This window comes from Seriola dumerili, unplaced genomic scaffold (assembly GCF_002260705.1).
Source record: "Seriola dumerili isolate Sdu_G_001 unplaced genomic scaffold, Sdu_1.0 BDQW01000110.1, whole genome shotgun sequence".
Taxonomy (NCBI): domain Eukaryota; kingdom Metazoa; phylum Chordata; class Actinopteri; order Carangiformes; family Carangidae; genus Seriola; species Seriola dumerili.
The window spans coordinates 9,840,264-9,857,323 of NW_019174365.1; the positions used below are offsets into that span (position 1 = coordinate 9,840,264).

A 17,060-nucleotide genomic window follows, 5' to 3' on the forward strand; every position below is an offset into this window, starting at 1 on the left:
GCCCTTCTGGATTACTTCAGTGGTGATGTGTTAAGACAGTGCATCAGACTGTCCTCAGCTATAAAACTATAATAAAGGATTAACAAAAATTTCTTGGAACAAACTACACACTTACTGAAAGTGTTTCAGTTTTCATTTAGCCACGTCATGTGGTTTTCATCGATAATACAAAAAAAAAAAGGAGATGCAGGAGTATATTATTGTCCTTCCAATTAAATACTTTTAATTGAAATGTCTCTTCTTAATACTAAATATGTCTGTAAGGTGTCCAAAGGATAATATCTTTATTTTTCTTGTAAGTTTTCTCAAAACTCCTTGTGTTACATGAAAATATCTTATTCATGGAGTTTGATTCATTCATTCATTCATTTGAGGACAAGTGTAGTTTTGTGATTTGCAGAGAGGGTAGTGATTTCTTTGGACTAAGCAGCCAAATCATACAGCCATAATTCAGGAGCCGCCTCTAAATGTTGGTAACGTCATAAAAACACTTGTGTTGGAGATGCTCTGCTGCTGTGTAAATGGAGCACATGTAGTCTGGCATGAGCACCATCCATCAGTCGCTGGTACAGAGTAGACCTGGAGGCACCATGGAGCTATTACAATATCAGATGGCGTAGTGTGGTGGTGACACGCACCTGGCTGGCACACTTTTGGGATGAGCTCTGCTGCCAAAAATATCTCAAGTGATTTTTTTTTTTTTGGTAATTATCTTGAGGTTTCAGGTGAGAAAAAAGTTGGTGTTCCTGCAGCCAGGAAGTTTTAGAGCATTGATCACTGTTGGCTTGTTTTCCATCCATCCTAAAAAAGAAACCACTTCCTCTGTCTTCCTCCTTCCTCTCACACACACACACAGTATTTTGGCTGCAGCCTTTAAAAGGCCTCCTTGGCTAATTGCATATGGAGTGGGATCACTTTACTACTGTGCCCTGCCCTTCAGCCTCCACACTGTTCTCGTCACTGGCAGCTTCACTGTAACAATCTCCATTTTAAAGCGGCAGGGTCAATTTCCACCCTGCTCTCGCATCTGGCTCCACAATTTAATTGCTAATGCATCTCCTGTTTCTCCTGCTCCAGTGTCTGTGCTTTCCTTTCCACGCAAAAGCCCCCCCCCCGTCCTGTCTTACCCCTCCTCTTTAAATCTTTGCCTTTGCTTTCACATTACATTTTCCCTTCCTTCCTCTGTTGCCTATTCAGCCTCATGTAATGAATAAGCCCAGTGTCGCCTAAGGTGCCTGAGTTCTGGTGGTGTGAAGTCTAATTGGTGACAGCGATGAAGCTCCTCCTGACAGGAGAACAAAAGCTGTGGGGTGTTTGATTCACTTGTGAGCTGTGTAGACCGTTATTCAATTCCTGCTTAAGTATTAATAAAGGCTTTACATGCCAAGGGGAGGTCGCAAGGTGCAAGTATATGCAAGGGTATGTGTGTGTGTGTGTGTGTGTGTGTGTGTGTGTGTGTGTGCAAGAGCTAATTTGTGGGCTGCTCATTTTTCCTGGGATGATCATGACAAGAAGAGAACAGTTAAGACTTTGGTAACTGATGAGCGTCTGATGTAACTCGAGTAATAAGGAACCTCAGAGGGAATCAAGACAGAGATGCTATATTCAAAGTTTTGGACAGGTGATGGCAAGGCTCTGCAGCAGCAAACACCTGGGTGACTAATACAGGAAGGATGGTGAGTTTCAGATCATATCTTTACAATGAATAAATTACTTCAGTTATTGTTAAGTTATTCTGCGATTGTTTTGGCAATCAGTGTTATTTTAAAGTAATTTTTAAGCAAAAAAAGCAAATTTTTCTCTGGTTCAAGCTTCTAAAAATGTGAACTTTTCTTTGTCTTATGTAATTTTAAACTAAATATTTTGGGGTTTATAACTATTGGTCGCACAAAACAAGCAATTTGAATAGAATATCATATATTATTTTTCAGTATTTTCTGATATTTCACAGACCAAATGATGAGGAAATTAACTGATAGGAAAAAAAAAATCGCTGCCCCTGAATTTCCAGCACGCAATCCACAATCTGAAATTTTATATCTCATGAGCAAAGTTGACAAACAGCACTGTTTTCATTATAACATCAAATAGCTATTTAAGCCAGATCTGTGTGGAATTCATGTAATGAGACGTTTGAGTATGAGTATATACCACTCACATCTGTGCGTTAGATTTACTCAAATACTGTACTTAAGTACAGTTGTCTGGTATTTGTGTTTTACTTCAGTATTTCTAGTTAACAATACTTTGCACTTCAACTCACTCGTCTCTCGTTCGTGTTACTCATAATATTACAAATGAAGATTTTACATGAAAACAAACATGGTTAATTCATGAAATGCAGTGCATTGTTAAGATTGAACCAGTGGCTCCCAACCTTTTTGTATTGTGACCCCTTTTCATGTTTCAGATCTCTATGAGTTGTTAGCAGTATATCACAAAAAGCAATTATGGAATTGACAAAAAAATGTATCCAAATTTTGTCTAGCAGAGCTTTGTTTTTTCTTTTTTCATCTCCTATTAATCATCTTACAGCATTTTATCATGTGAAGGGCCCGAGCCCTAAGTTGGGAACCACTGAACTAAACTCCCCATCAAATACGTCTTCCACCACTGATACCCAAGACAATGCTTCAACACACAAGAGCTGTGTTGTGTCTCAAGTTTAACCTTCTTCACCTTTGTATGTCTTTCTGATTTGTATTTCTGGCATGAAGTCATCACCATTATCTCAAGAGCCCATGTGCACACACTTGTACTGTCTCTAACCTGGTGGCGCTGAACTGACAAGGGGAAGAAACAGCTGATCAGCAGTCATCATCGCCCACATGGACCAGCCCTCTCACCCTGCGGTACAGTTCGAGGTGGACGTGGACCTGGGTTTTGCTCTCTTCTTCCTCTTCCTCCTGTGTTTCTTCCTGCTGGTGACGGTGGTGCGATGCGCCCAGACGGTGGTGGATCCTTACGGCTCCATCTCCACCTCCACCTACCAGGAGGAGCAGATCACCTGAAAGAGAGGAGAGTGAAATCGTTCAGTAACATGACTCAGCAGGACAATTTAGATGTACTCCTAACACTCTCATTGCTGCATATTTTCTGACCATGCAGTTTTGAATGGATATGATGTTTTTATCGTACGCAGGAGTCAGAGCACTTTTGAACCCAAAGGAACCATCATTACACTCATGCTACAAGTCACATGCATCAGATTATATGAATGTTTCTGACTTGACAGTGTGGGTTCTTGGCCATTTTTTTCCATATTACTGCTGCCTTGGATCTCTCACTAAAAGTTTGTAATAATTCAGTAATGTAATGTACAAGCAAGTAATTAATATATTTTTCAGCACAATATCGGCTTTTTGAATATGTCTGCTGCAATGACATTATGAATAGTGATTGAAAAGGCTGCACAATGCCTTTTGAATATGGGTGGATTACTGCATGCAACTACTGAGCCTAAGGCATTAAGGGGCTTAATCCAGGGCCTCTGTTTGAATTGGTAACAATATGATCTATTTCTTTGGAAAGTCAAAAAGCTCAGTCAAAAGTAGTGATGTCACTATAACATTTATTTGCTCCTGATAATGATCTAAGTCTTTTGATGTTAAGAATCCGCCAATCTTTTCTATATTTATTTTTATTATACAAATTGTTCCTATATGATACAGCTGTATAGTGCATGCTTAGGTGACAATAATCTTACATTAGTACATTATAGAATGATGAACCATCCTCCTTAATACTATCTGTGCAGCTGTCCGTAAAAGCTTTGGGGATGAGAAATCTGTACAGATCTTATTGTGTGTAGTACTCAGACAGCCTAATGCACTTGATTTAGTAAAGTTTAAATTTTTAGCTTAATGGAAAACATGAAGCTCATGATCTTGCTCATGGAATGAACAACTAGCAAATGACATTGCTTTTGTTGTTTATTAAATGAACTATTTACATGTGATGCAGCCTCTGAGTTTGTGAGACTTTCATAATCCTTATCTGAACTCCATGCCAGTAGGTGGCAGTAATGCGCAATTTAGTTATGTGCCGTAAAACATTGTAAAAGCAGAAGACAACAATAACAGAAGTCTAAAATGGAGGAAGCTGTGGCTTATAATTTTGTTTGACATACATCTTTATCAGAAGAAACTTGTAGCGCATGTCCTGTTGCACAATCTCTATACAAAGTGAGGAAGACGGTTTAACTGTGTGCTTTCTGAACCTGTTGGACTTGCAGTGCTAGCAAGCTAAGTAGTGTGGGCTAACCCGAGAGCTTACTCTCTCTTAGCTACTTGACTAACCTCAGCTTTGATCGAAGAAAATAAGCAATTTTATCAGGTGTGACCAGACTTTGAAGCGGATAATCGGGACACAACGACAGGTAAGCTGCGAGTTGTGCGCCAAGCACTACTGTTTTAGTCTTAACGATAACGTTAACGTTACTAAGTTTTAACCTAAAGTTACTAGCGTTGACTTGGTGGAATTCCTGTGACTACAGATGCACTAAGGTTACCTAAGACCGTCAAATACCATAAATATGAGCACGTCAAAAACGCCAAAGTGTAAAAACAATCTGAATGTGTATGTTTGTCCACAGCTATCACATACAAATGCCGTTACTATAGCTACCGTTACAATTAAACTACAGTTACTGTTACAATTAATTTACCGTTACCGATACATTTAAACCACAGATACAGTTGCAGTTAACCTTTGTTACTTACTCCAGAGGCGGCCATGACATTTGCAGTTTGAAGTTGTCAGTTTTATATTAGAGCCATCATCAGGAGCAGGTGGAGGAAATTACAGGTAATACCTGGTATTTGTTATTTTGTATTTTATTTTATAAGAACTCTAATATTTTGTAAATAGAAGTACTCCCACAATATAAAAAACTAAAACAGACTTTTAATTATGTATGTTATAGCCTAATATCAGTCTAGGTATGCAAGTAATGGTTATTTTTTATTATTGATTCATCTGCCAATTATTTTCATTAATTTATGAATCATTGGTTAACCATGTAGTCAATGAAACATTAGAAAATAGTGAAAAATGCAGATCACAGCATCCTGGGGTTCAGGGTGATGTCCTTAAACGTCTTATTTTGTCCAACCAACGCTCAAAAACCCTAAAATGGTTTTAAAAGGTTTACAATAAAGTAAGACCAATAAATGGAACAAATTATCACATTTGAGAACCTTCAAGCAGCAAATGTTTGTCTGCGTGATGTTGTATTCTCTTATCTGAAGCTTGTAATGCTGCCATCCTGACCAGGTCTCCCTTTAAAAAGAGGTTGTGAAACGAGAGAGGCAGGAGATGATGATAAGCACAGAATTGTGTTAAACAAGCTCAAATTTAGCTTTGTTATTCGAAAAGTAAAATCTAGGCAAACAGATTTACAAATAATTTGCAACTATCAATTATTTTCATTATCGATTAACCTGCTTATTATTTGCCCAATTATCTGTTTAGTCTATGAAGGTTAAAAAATAGTGGGAAACACAACAGATTAATTTCCTTTGGATTGATTTATCAATTCATTGCACCCCTAGGACACAATAATCTCTGCTGTAGGTTTTTTGTTTGTTGGAAGTCACAATTTCACCAAAGCTTTTTCTTTGCAGAAAATATGGCTGACTCACCATGTGAGTCTGTTCCCTCCCGAAAGAAGACACCCAGCAAGAGGACCCAGTTGGAAAATGGTTCTGACTCTCTCCGTCTAATAAAAAAAGCAGTGGTGGTCTTGACCAGACTCCCTGAATATAAGATCAGTGCTCTACGACCTCCAACGCCTCAGCAGTTCTACAGTGAAGATGAGGTGCTCAGCAGCTCTGACTCTGATATGCAGTGGGAGCCAGAAGGTGATTCTAGTGATTCAGATTCTGTAGCCTCAAACAATAAACAGAAAACTGCAAAACCGAAAAAGAGTGACACAACGAGACCACCCCCTCCAGCACCAACAGGCAGTAACAACAACAACAACAACGACAACAGTAAGACCATCACATGAACACCACTTACACGAGGAATTTATAATCCCCGAAGCTAATATGTTGGAATATATACATTTTGTGTTTTGTGCTTTTCCACAGTGAATGAAGTAACCCCCATAATAATATCATCAGCCTTTGCCTATTGCTCTCATGAAACCACAAAGGTTCGTCCGAATTTGCCAGAGGAAGAGGTCAAAGTGGACATGATGGTGCTGGCCAGGAAAAAGCCCATGAGATGGCAACGGGGAAAAATAGTGGAAATAGTTACAAAGGGTAAGAAAAAAAATTTTCAGAAGGAAAGGGATGTTAAACACATTAATTCAACAGTAAACAAAGTCAGTCTGTAAAATCTAAGTACTCATCCTGTATAATACAAGTATTTTGTGCTCAGTATATCCCATAGACCCTGTTGCTAGCTTTTGCTGTTAACCTTTGGCAAATTTATTATTTGATTCATAGAGATTTTGATTCTATTTTGATAATCGGTTAATGATTTAAGTCGTTTTTTTTACTCTTATAATTAATATCAAAACACAGTGACACATTCATCGATTCATTCATTTTGTTCCTTGCAGAAGATGGACGGGTGAAGTACAAAGTTAGTTTTGAAGAAAAAGGGAAGAGCCTAGTTTCTGGACACCACATTGCCTTTGACCCCACACCAAAGCTGGAGCAGCTGTACGTCGGCGCTCGTGTGGTGGTCCAGTGTCAAGATAACAAGTTCCGGTTCCAGCCTGGCGTTTTGGCAGAGCTGCCCAGTAGAAAGAACCGTTTGAGGTGTGTTTGAATGAGCATTTATCCCTACATCTTTGCACCACCGCAATCTTTGGCAATACATCACAATCACAATTTGTCAAGGTTTGATTTTGATATAAAACATATTTTAATTTTTCAGATTCTTGGTCTTTTTGGATGATCACACGCCGGTCTATGTTGGTTTACCTTTACTTCACCTGGTGTGCAGACCATGTAAGTGTTTATTTGTCTCACCTGAGGCCAAATATTTTTTATTCAGTCATGTTTGGTGGATGTTGATGCTGTTTTCTGTAAATAGGAACTTAAAATGCCCTCCATGTTTACCTGCTGTCTTGATAAATTCAGGAGTCATTTTCCACAGCACTAAATCTATCAAAGGAAGAACATAATCATGCCATGCTCACCACTCTGTTTTTCTGAGTTTCTCTTTTCTAACACAAATACTGTTTTCATTCACTAAATCCTGCTTATGTTTCCAGGAAAGGTAAAGATTATGCCCCTTTGAGCAGCTGGAATGCTTTTAATGTGGAACATCTGTATAGGAAATCACGGGTTTCACAGACATGAGCTTAAAAGCAATCGAAAAACAGCAAAGTAGAAGTGATTACAGGTGATAAGAGAAAAGAGAAACTGTTGTGAAGATGCTCATTATGCTAAATTAACCATGTTATTTGCTGTTCAGAGTGCAGGTCATTCCACCTGTTGCTTATTCATTGTTTATATAATATGAGAGGATGCTTTTAAGGTATCCAGATACATTTTTTGGCTATGTGTGGCGCTGTGGAGCAATGAGTGGGTGCCTGTTTTGTTTGTGCTGGGCAAACATATTTGTGTAAGGTAAACATGTTCATTCAAAGCAACTGGAAGATGAGTGACAGACTCTTTGTTTGTTTTTCGACAGTGGAAGATGTTTTAGAGGACATTCCAGACAGCTTTCACAAGCATTTCATGAAGCGCTACCTGAAGGACTGGCCGTACCCACATTTAACCCAGTACAGAGCTGGACAGTCCTTAAATGTAGAATTAACCGGAGTCCAGCAGAGGTGTGAGGTGCAGGTGGTCGACTGCAGCCTGATACAGGTCGTTTTTCAGGTCAGTATCGTTTAACACTGCTGGTTGTTTATATGACGTTCTTTTCCTCTCATTTTTGTTTGAAATATTTTGATATAATGTGGTGTACATGTCATACTCAGGATAATCAACAAAAGGAGTGGATCCACCGAGGCTCCTTACGACTGGAACACATGGCTAGGTTTTTGGAATTGAAAGCGGGGGGAGAGCGTAACGATGACTCTGAATAAAAGATCATAGATACAGGTGAATTATAATGTAGCTCTGCAGAGTAAAAATAATCCACCTTCAATAATTTTCATCATTATCACCCCCAAGTGATGTGCCATTGGATTTTGAAAAATGTAACCCAAAATTAGATTTGCAGTTATGAAATGAGTGCACATGAATAATTCAAGCCCAGTGTTTGTTCCAACCTGATTCTCTTTTATTTTTTACCTTATATGTATGGTACAAATCTGCAGATATAGTTATTGCGATTCCAAAATAAATTGTGCATCATTAAACATAGAAAAAATACTGAACAATGGTCATTTTCAGTTTATTCAGAAATATAAATTTATGTTAGCTTTTGGCAGCATATTCAATCGGCTGATGTACAAACAAGCAACTGTGCATGACACAGACAAGAATATTAACTTCCTCTTTTTTTTTTGAACTCATATTTATAGCTTTCATTAATTGGTCACTGCTCCTGTAAAACATTGTTATATCAAAATATAATTTTTCCATTATTACAAAAAATACTAAGCAAAATACTTGAGGTGATATTGCTGGAACATTTTGAAGAAGTTGCTACATCCTGTGAGTTTTGGGGAGCCGTAACAACAGAGTTTGATATCACTTTTCATTTTTTTTATGTTTTTGATGCTCAATATACCTCGTTTATATTCTTTTTATTTTGATACTGTTTGTCTCAAGCCTTGTCAGTGGTTAAGATTTTGGAACAGATCAGCATAACGCAAACAAGTCAGTGATTCTAGATTCATATTTCTTAAGTCAATAGCCTTTTAATTCTTTGTTGTTGCTGATCAACATTTTCTCAACACTGCCCAATTTGATTATTTGTTTTATACCTCCCATGTCCATTTAGTTTGTGATGCTTTTGTTCCTTTTTTTAAATAATCGAAGTTAAAAAACCTTTTACATTGTATAGCTCATCATTTGCAAGTGTGTTCAGCCCCATTTACAGAAATGTATTAAAAATCTTATTTCTCAACCTTGTTCAGCTTTGTCTTTTTTTTGCTGTGTCCTCCAACATGTTCAGCTCCACTTACTGTAATGCAACAGTGTACAGGCCTTTCACTTAACAGAAAAATCTATGGTCTCAATTTAACTGAAATTCAGATGTTAAATTGACTTGCTCAGTAAATAAATTCTTAGATATGTAACACTTCTCTGTAACAAAACTACTCCCCCCTATTTACAGTATCTCTTCCATATCTATGAAGGCCAGTTAAGCCAGTGTGTATTTCAAAGAAAACACCAACATGCACATTCTTAAGTGTTGTTGAAGTTGCATCAATATTATCAATATTAAACACACAAAATACTGTAGTAAACAGGTATAAAAACACATTGATAATGGAAAGTTCACTGTAACAAGCAGAATGTCAGTGGAGATTCCCCCAAACAACAGTGAAACACAATGTTCAAGAGAACAAAGAAACCCCTGTCCTATTGGTTTAGCTGATGCTAACCCATGATAGATTTAGAGTAAAGCCAAGCACTCAGCCACACATAAAACAAACCTATAGCTATACAACCTTACTGGAAAGAACAGACCAACACATACCGCAAAACACCTGAACATAGAGGAATATAATTACTAGTAAGAATATGAAACCAGTACAAAAACATTAGAAATGTTATAAGGTCATAATACAAAAATCCCATTCCTCCATATGAGACTGAGTGCACTGCTGGGTAGCTTTTGAATATTTAATTGAAGCGAAAAAGACAAAGCAGAAAGACTTGTTGGTCTGGTGTGCGGACACAGGGGGCAGCAGTGAGTCTGTCACGGCTTGGCGTGCGTGGGCAGCGTGAGCTGAAGAAGACGCGGTGTTCAAAAACGCTCTTGGGAGAGCCACGCTGAGGTAAGATTTATGCTTTATAGGAAGTATTTAAAATGCTAAATTCCCAACTTTTACTATAGAAAAAACTTAATGGAGGAATAATAACTAATTCGTTTGTCAAATGTATCTCGGATATTCTTCCCCACCTCCGATGGAGACCAGCTCAAAGCAGTTTCCTTCACACTTGGGGTTAGCTCTCAGGCAGTGGATGAAGCGGTCTGTAATGGCACAGGTCCCAGTGGACAACCCGTTGTAAACGTGTGTTTCTTAATTTGCTCGTGTTTTTAACACAGTCTGGTAACGTAGCTAGGCTCAGGCACTTCCTAGATACAATAAAAACGAAACTTCTGTGTGTGTTTGTGTGTGATGTGACTTGTTACTTCATTTGGATGTTTGACCGTTACTGTGCATAGTGGTGTGACTTAGATAAGTTTCACAATAGGCTGTGTTCACATTCACCAGCTGAAGTTTACTTGTTCAGTCAGATTTGGTGACATTTGCTTCCAGAATTTGCTGATATGTGGTAGATTTAGAGTCGATCTGGCAATGTTTCTGGCTGCCACACAACCCCAAAGTATAGTATTTCCATCCCCATGCTTAACAGCTGACAAAGGGGAGGTTACTAGGCACTGACTTTGTACCAAGGTGTTGCACATACCACACTTTTTACCACGTCTTTATTTTTTTCTTTTATCAAAGTTCATGTAATTGAAGGTAACAGTGCATTGCCATTTGAAGGCTAATTTTAATGTCCTGTTTGCTGCAGGGACTGTACATAACTTCTTTTCACTTCAAAAATCAACAAAATATGCAGTGATTATGGATGGGGATGAGATGGAGATTAGCAAAGAGGAGCTCCAAAAGTGGATCAGAAAGAAGGTAAAGAAGAATGACCTGGTCTCCCCAGATGTGCTAAAGAAATACAGTCTGCTGCAGTCACTGCTGGAAAGGAGGGAGAAACAGGCTGCCCACCTCCTGAAGCTCTGTGAGTGAGTGTTGCATCTTCCCTATGCTCATGTTTCTGCCTCGTGTAAAATCAACCAAAATCAACCATTTTGTTTTGGTTGGTCACCTCATAACAAACAAATTTCTAAAACCTGAGGATCCCCATACAATGGACAAATGGGAAACATTAGTTTCTGTGTGTGTATGCACGTGTGAGACAGATCCTTTGGGGTTATCACAGTCCTTTTTAATAATAATAATATTGATAAACTTTATTTGTATAGCACTTTTCATACACAGAATGCAGCTCAAAATGCTTTGACAAATATAAAAGGAGAAGGGAGTTAATACAGGGAGACTTAAGACAGGGTGTTACTTTTTCTATGGTATTAATGAAATACCAATGCAGTATCTTATTGTTACAAAATGGACATTTTGGTTGTTTACTCTCAATTTGCCTTGTATCCATTTAGTTGATCCTCTGGAGCTGATCATTTGACTGGTGATCTGCTCATGCATCTCTCTGACAAGCTAATAGCTGGGCTGTTTTTGAAAGAAGGATCCCATGTTTGTTTCTCTTCCATTTGATAGTTTGATGGTGGGAAGGACAGAAGAGTTAATCCTACTGGGTCCATAAACTCTACATGTTCTCACTATGAACTCTGTCATAGCTTGTGACTGATGCCAGGCCTGATGCTACATCCCTTCAAGATTGAAACCTGGGTTAATCTCCGGTCGGTGTAGTCGTAATAAGTTCAGCTCTTATCCTGCAGTGCTCCCTAAAATAGAATAAAGTGTCCCTTATAGCAGCGAAAGTTGAATATCCCTTGTGCCAATGATGTCGAAGGGCTGGCCACTCTGTAATGGCTCCCAGTCATTTCTACACAAGATAACATATTGAAATATTCCCAGGCCATTTGTGTACAAGAGGTTTTAATTTCTGTTTATAGGAAGGATGAAAATATTGTATTTGTGTTAAAGTGTTTATGTTTTTTGCCTGACTCCTGTTGCTGTTGATGTCTTGCAGGTCTGTGGCAGCATGTGAAGCGACTGTGAAGAAACAATACTTGTTGCTAGGGTGGGAGTACAGAGACACAGATTCTGATGATGATGATGATGATGATGATGATGATATCAGTGGCTGTGGTAAGATGCGCATCATTTGTAAATGTACTCTTGGTATGTTTGTGTCCACTGATAATTGCTCAGCTATTTTCAACCAGGCAAAATGGCTTATTTTAGTCTGTTTAATCTGCTTTTTACCTTTTGTAGGACGTACACCTCTATCCCCATCTGAGTCCGTTCTCTCCGAGTCTCAAGTCTGCCACCCTCCAGCTACTAATGGTTGTACTCGTCTGTTACCAAATCTGCTGGACAGTGAAACTCTGAATAGAGATGATGGCAAAAAAAGTTCATATACTGTAATAAAGGAATCAGTGGTGGTCTTGACCAGACTGCCTGCATCTAAGATCAGAGCTCTACATCTCACAGCATCTCCAAAACACCAGCGTGAAGATGAACCCTCAAACAATTTGGATTCTGATGTACAGTGGGTACCAGAAGATGACTTCCCTCCCTCAAGGTCAAATAAGAGGAGAAAAGTAGATCGAATGTGGAATGAAACACCTGCTAACAGTGGCGCAACGCCTAAAGCCAGGACAAGCTCTGATGCTGAGATCAATGCAGCGAAAAAAAAAACAAAAGCACCCCAAGCTAATAAAAAAACCAAAGACAAGAGCAAGTCAACAACAACAACAACAACAACAACAACAACAACACCAGCTGACGACAATGGTAACATCCAATGAAAACACAGAAAAAAAACATGAAAAAGCTATGTTTTATGGTCATATACTTTAAGCTGAGACAACGCTGTAGTGTTGTCTGCTCTTAAGCATGGTTTGGTGTTTCTTCTGTTTTTGAGAGGAAACTTATTTTCCTATCAAAACAACAGCAGTCACAATTTTATCTAGTCTGCTAGCCAATTTGATTTTTTTGTTGGGCCATTTGATTTGTATTATATATTGTAGAGTCCATTAGTAGTGATAATATTGGCTGAATTAATGTTAAAATTAATACCAAAAGCTTCGCCCAGAGATTAGCCTGCTGGCTAGTTGGCTACCTGTCAAGATGAAAGCACCAACATGAGTAAATTACAGTGTTGAAGAGAAGATGAAATGAGACAGTTTGCTGTTTCATGTTTTTGTAATCTAAATTGGGACAGATCCATTTTTGTTTGACTAATCACAATGAACTGAATTAACCGCCTACACTGTGACAGCATGTTTTAAAGCATCACTTATTAAGAGAAACTCCTCTTCTTTACATTTTAAAAGAAGTCTATATGCATAGGCTAAGATATTGATTTTAGATCAAGTTCATCAGTTAACATGTTGTGTGTTATTTTCACAGTCACAGGAGCAAGCCGTGTGTGCAGACTATCAGCTCCTTGCCAATCCACGGACAAAGCCACCAAGACCCCTCCTAGCGTGTCACTAGGCGAGCTCCGTGTGACCATGAGGGTCCTGGCCAGGAGGACGGCCATGAGCTGGCAAAGTGGGAGAATCGTGGAAATACTAACAAAAGGTAAGAAATAAATTTTTTAAAAATCCATGAAGCAACACAACACAGAATACAATGCAAAACATTCATCTTCTACCATTTGTTGCTTGCAAAAAAAATGAGGTTTTGTCAAAGTAGTCAGGAGTATTTATGCCGCATATGTTCATCTGTGTGAATTGATTAAAAAGAGTTAATACCATAACTCAAACTCTTCTCAAAGCTTTAAAACTTTGTGATACAATAAAGTACCACAGGACATGATTCGGGCAGAAATATTATAATGTATCTGCCACAAATTCCTGATGCAGAGATTTGACATTACTTAGAGAGAGTATCGTTCAAGCAATTGTTGGATGATGGAGCAAAAAAAATGGCACATTGTGATTTTGTTGTGATTTTACATGATTTGCTTTGTGTTTTATTTTCTTTGCAGAAGATGGTAGGTTGAAATACAAGGTTCATTTTGAAGAGAGGGGGAAGAGTCTCGTGTCTGGTCACCACATCGCCTTTAATTGTATGCCAAAGGTGGAGCATCTGTTTGTCGGTGCTCGTGTGGTGGTCAGGTCTCAAACAGACCTGTCCCAGTTCTACCCCGGTGTCCTGGCAGAGCTCCCCAGCAGGAAAAACCACTTGAGGTGTGTGTTGTTGCAACTTTTTCAGATGATGCTGTTTTTCAAGAAATCAATTCTCTGTTTAATTTTTGCTTTAGCCAAATCATGGTTTGATAAAAACATTTTTTCCATTTTGCAGGTTCCTGGTCTTTACTGATGATCACACACCGGTCTATGTCAGCTTACCTTTGTTTCACATGGTGTCCAAACCATGTAAGTTTAGGTCTCTTCATACAAGAACTGTTTTTGAGGATTTATTTCAGTGACGACAGTTAGGTATGTTTGGTCAACTGTGGTCGAGAGAGGCCGTTTTGAGTTGACCTCTGGCTTTAATTTAGGTAAACTCTAAAAGTGGAGGCAGTGGATGTCAAATAACATAACTGGCTGATGAGTCTTTTACTTGTCTTTCTTTCCTCTTGATTACATAAACATAAATTCTAATTTGCCTTTGATAAAGAATTTGACTCAATGTTTCTGCATTGTATGAAAACCCTTTCGATGCTGATCTTTTGATCCAAGTCCAAACTTTATCCGATAATGACATTTACTGTGTTGTTAGCAAACCAATCTCAACTCAAGGTCCACTTGCTTGCTGTTTTTCGGAGTTTGCACAGTTGCAGTGGAACTGCACGTGATTCTGAGCACCCTCCAAACTTCTCATCTCTGTTGAAATATGAATGAGTTAGATGTGAAATAGGTTTTTGACCCTGGAAACAGCAGTTGACAAAACAGTCTCAACTCAATATCTTACTTGCTTGTCCTGAAGCTTTCAAGCATACCTCACAGTCCTTATCAAATTTGAGATCTATTGTTTCCTATTTTCTGTATGATACTTCTTGCCTTGGAGTGTGCATTGTGCATTAAAAGTCTGCCTTGAAGCAGACTTGATGTTATATACACAAATGCCTAGAAGAAATTTAGGGCTATAAAAAATTAACAAATTACAAGTAATAATTGATAACAAATGATAAAAGTAAGTCTGATAATCAGACTGAGTTTCATTTTCATCTTATCATTCTGCCTGCTGTTTGTCTTGTGTTTGGCATGTCGATCAAAGAAATATGCTGATGTAAGAGTTCAGATTTACAACAATCTGCATAGCTTTGTCAATCTCATCCAAGATTGTTGCTGTTTTTGAGTCGCTCTTTTTCTGGCTCTAGCACAGGAAAATGACATTTCCGTTCTTAATTTCTCCTTCAAAGCCCCCATTGACTTGGTTGTTTTTCCAACTAGGGAAACAGTCATCAACAGTCCCAACACCAGAAATATTTGGATCACTGAAAAGGTTTGGGATTTGAGCAGAGAGCTAGAGTTCTGCAACCTGGCAAGATTACTGATAAAAGGAATTAAAAACTGACCAAAGATTAACCTTTTACTTGCACCTGGTGAAAGTAGTTTACTAAACATAAGTTACTCTGACATACATACATTCCCCACACCTGGTCACCCATGCACTAAAGAGCTTATACTAAATCCTCTATTTTAAGCAGTAAACTCCATCATTTCCATGAACAGCAAATATTGACACAAATGCATACATGTTGTGCAGATGACCCTAAGAGGAATCAGAGACCCAAATCTTTGCACTTGTTGAATCACATAGCACCTACTATTATATTTCTGGTAAGGAGAGAGTGACAGATGTTTCTTTTTTCTGTGACAGTGACAGATCCTTTGGACGATATTCCAGATGGCGCCCACAAGGATTTCATGAAAGAGTATTTGAAGAACTGGCCTTACCCACCCATGATCCAGTACAAGGTTGGACAGCTAATTAATGCAGAATTTAATGGAGTCCAGCAGAAGTGTGAGGTTCAGGTGGCCGACTGCAGCTTGATAAAGGTTGTTTTTCAGGTCAGTACATCTAGATGTCACTCTTGAAAGTTTTTGCAACTGGATTCTTGATGTATTTCTGTTATTTATTTAGATTGTGTTACTTATATAGTCGATGTGTTGTCATATGCAGGAAGATCAACATAAGGAGTGGATCTACCGAGGCTCCACACGCTTGGAGCACATTATTACTATGAGGGAGCATTTGGAGTCAAAAAAAAAGAACTTGGAGAAGAAAAAATCTACAGGCAATCTCAGGCAGCCGAAAGTTAAATTCTTACTGTAAAACAAAATATTCAGTTATTTGAGTTATTCCCAGTCTTATTTGTCTCCTGTATTTCTCCGTCTTGTGTCCTTCAGTAAGGTGAAGAACTTGATTGTGACCACTTTGCAACAAATCACCTCACAGCCTAGCAATGTTTGTGCAGGCTCGATTGGGATGATGAACTGGACTCTCATGTGCTGCTAATGCTTCTGCCTTGTTGGAGTAGCTGAAAACTGTCAGACACAGACATTTTTTGTATCATAGTTTTTGTGTTCTTAAATGAAAATAAATCGTCTAATTTTCTACAAGCTATTTGGCCTTGTTAACTCACAAATGTGCTTATGAAGGAAGCAGTAACTATTTTAGCTGTATGTAAACATAAAAAGTACAAACCATGGAAGCCAATGTCAAAAATTATGTTTAATCCAAATCTTTACAGCTAAATCAAAATTAAGACAGCAAGGTGGGGAACTGCCCAGGGGTCCCCGAAAGCTGCAGGTTTGCTACTCTATTTCTATCCGCATAATTTGATTAATTGCAAATTTGTAAGAAATTTCCACCACATAAGTTTCCATCTTGTGGCCCCGTCTGATGAGGGACCCTGTCTCATAATATAGTTTTAAGACCTTGAATGTGTTTGTTTATATTGATCTCCTTTATTTTAAAGTTGTATTTTATTAAACTGCTCTAAATTTTTTTCTGTGTCAAAAAAGTTATTTTCATTATAAGTAAGCATGCCAGTTATTTTCTTTAATAACTGATTGAGAGACAGTAGTGTGCACATCATTATGCCCTGAAACATATACTCAAATTAGTTCATTTTGTCCCCAAATTTTGAGTTTACTCTCATAGAAAACTAGCAATTATTCACATGCACATATTGTAGCATCGAATTTTTGCATTTTTATTTAAAAAAAAAAAACAGTTTGAGTGATGAATTAACTATTAA

General features: G+C 38.2%; 2 protein-coding genes across 4 annotated transcripts; both read left to right on the top strand.

The window, feature by feature from the left end:
* The first annotated feature begins 4,068 nt into the window (after positions 1-4,068).
* On the top strand, positions 4,069-9,039 carry LOC111222975 (histone-lysine N-methyltransferase SETDB1-B-like). 2 transcript variants are annotated; one of them, XM_022746918.1, is made up of 8 exons: positions 4,069-4,378; positions 4,727-4,806; positions 5,625-5,993; positions 6,093-6,266; positions 6,569-6,770; positions 6,889-6,962; positions 7,651-7,841; positions 7,943-9,039. In XM_022746918.1, the coding sequence occupies exons 3-8, from the start codon at positions 5,630-5,632 to the stop codon at positions 8,048-8,050; spliced, it is 1,113 nt and encodes a 370-aa protein (XP_022602639.1). In that variant the 5' UTR covers positions 4,069-4,378; positions 4,727-4,806; positions 5,625-5,629; the 3' UTR covers positions 8,051-9,039. The 2 variants fall into 2 exon arrangements, with proteins under 2 accessions (XP_022602639.1, XP_022602638.1); XM_022746917.1 differs by lacking the exon at positions 4,727-4,806.
* Positions 9,040-9,879: 840 nt separating this feature from the next.
* LOC111222973 (histone-lysine N-methyltransferase SETDB1-B-like) lies at positions 9,880-16,806 on the top strand. Of its 2 annotated transcripts, none has more exons than XM_022746914.1 (9): positions 9,880-9,916; positions 10,662-10,884; positions 11,868-11,986; positions 12,113-12,634; positions 13,253-13,426; positions 13,836-14,037; positions 14,153-14,226; positions 15,677-15,867; positions 15,980-16,806. In XM_022746914.1, the coding sequence occupies exons 2-9, from the start codon at positions 10,715-10,717 to the stop codon at positions 16,130-16,132; spliced, it is 1,605 nt and encodes a 534-aa protein (XP_022602635.1). In that variant the 5' UTR covers positions 9,880-9,916; positions 10,662-10,714; the 3' UTR covers positions 16,133-16,806. The 2 variants fall into 2 exon arrangements, with proteins under 2 accessions (XP_022602635.1, XP_022602636.1); XM_022746915.1 differs by lacking the exon at positions 9,880-9,916 and adding an exon at positions 10,090-10,153.
* The last annotated feature ends 254 nt before the right edge of the window (positions 16,807-17,060 follow it).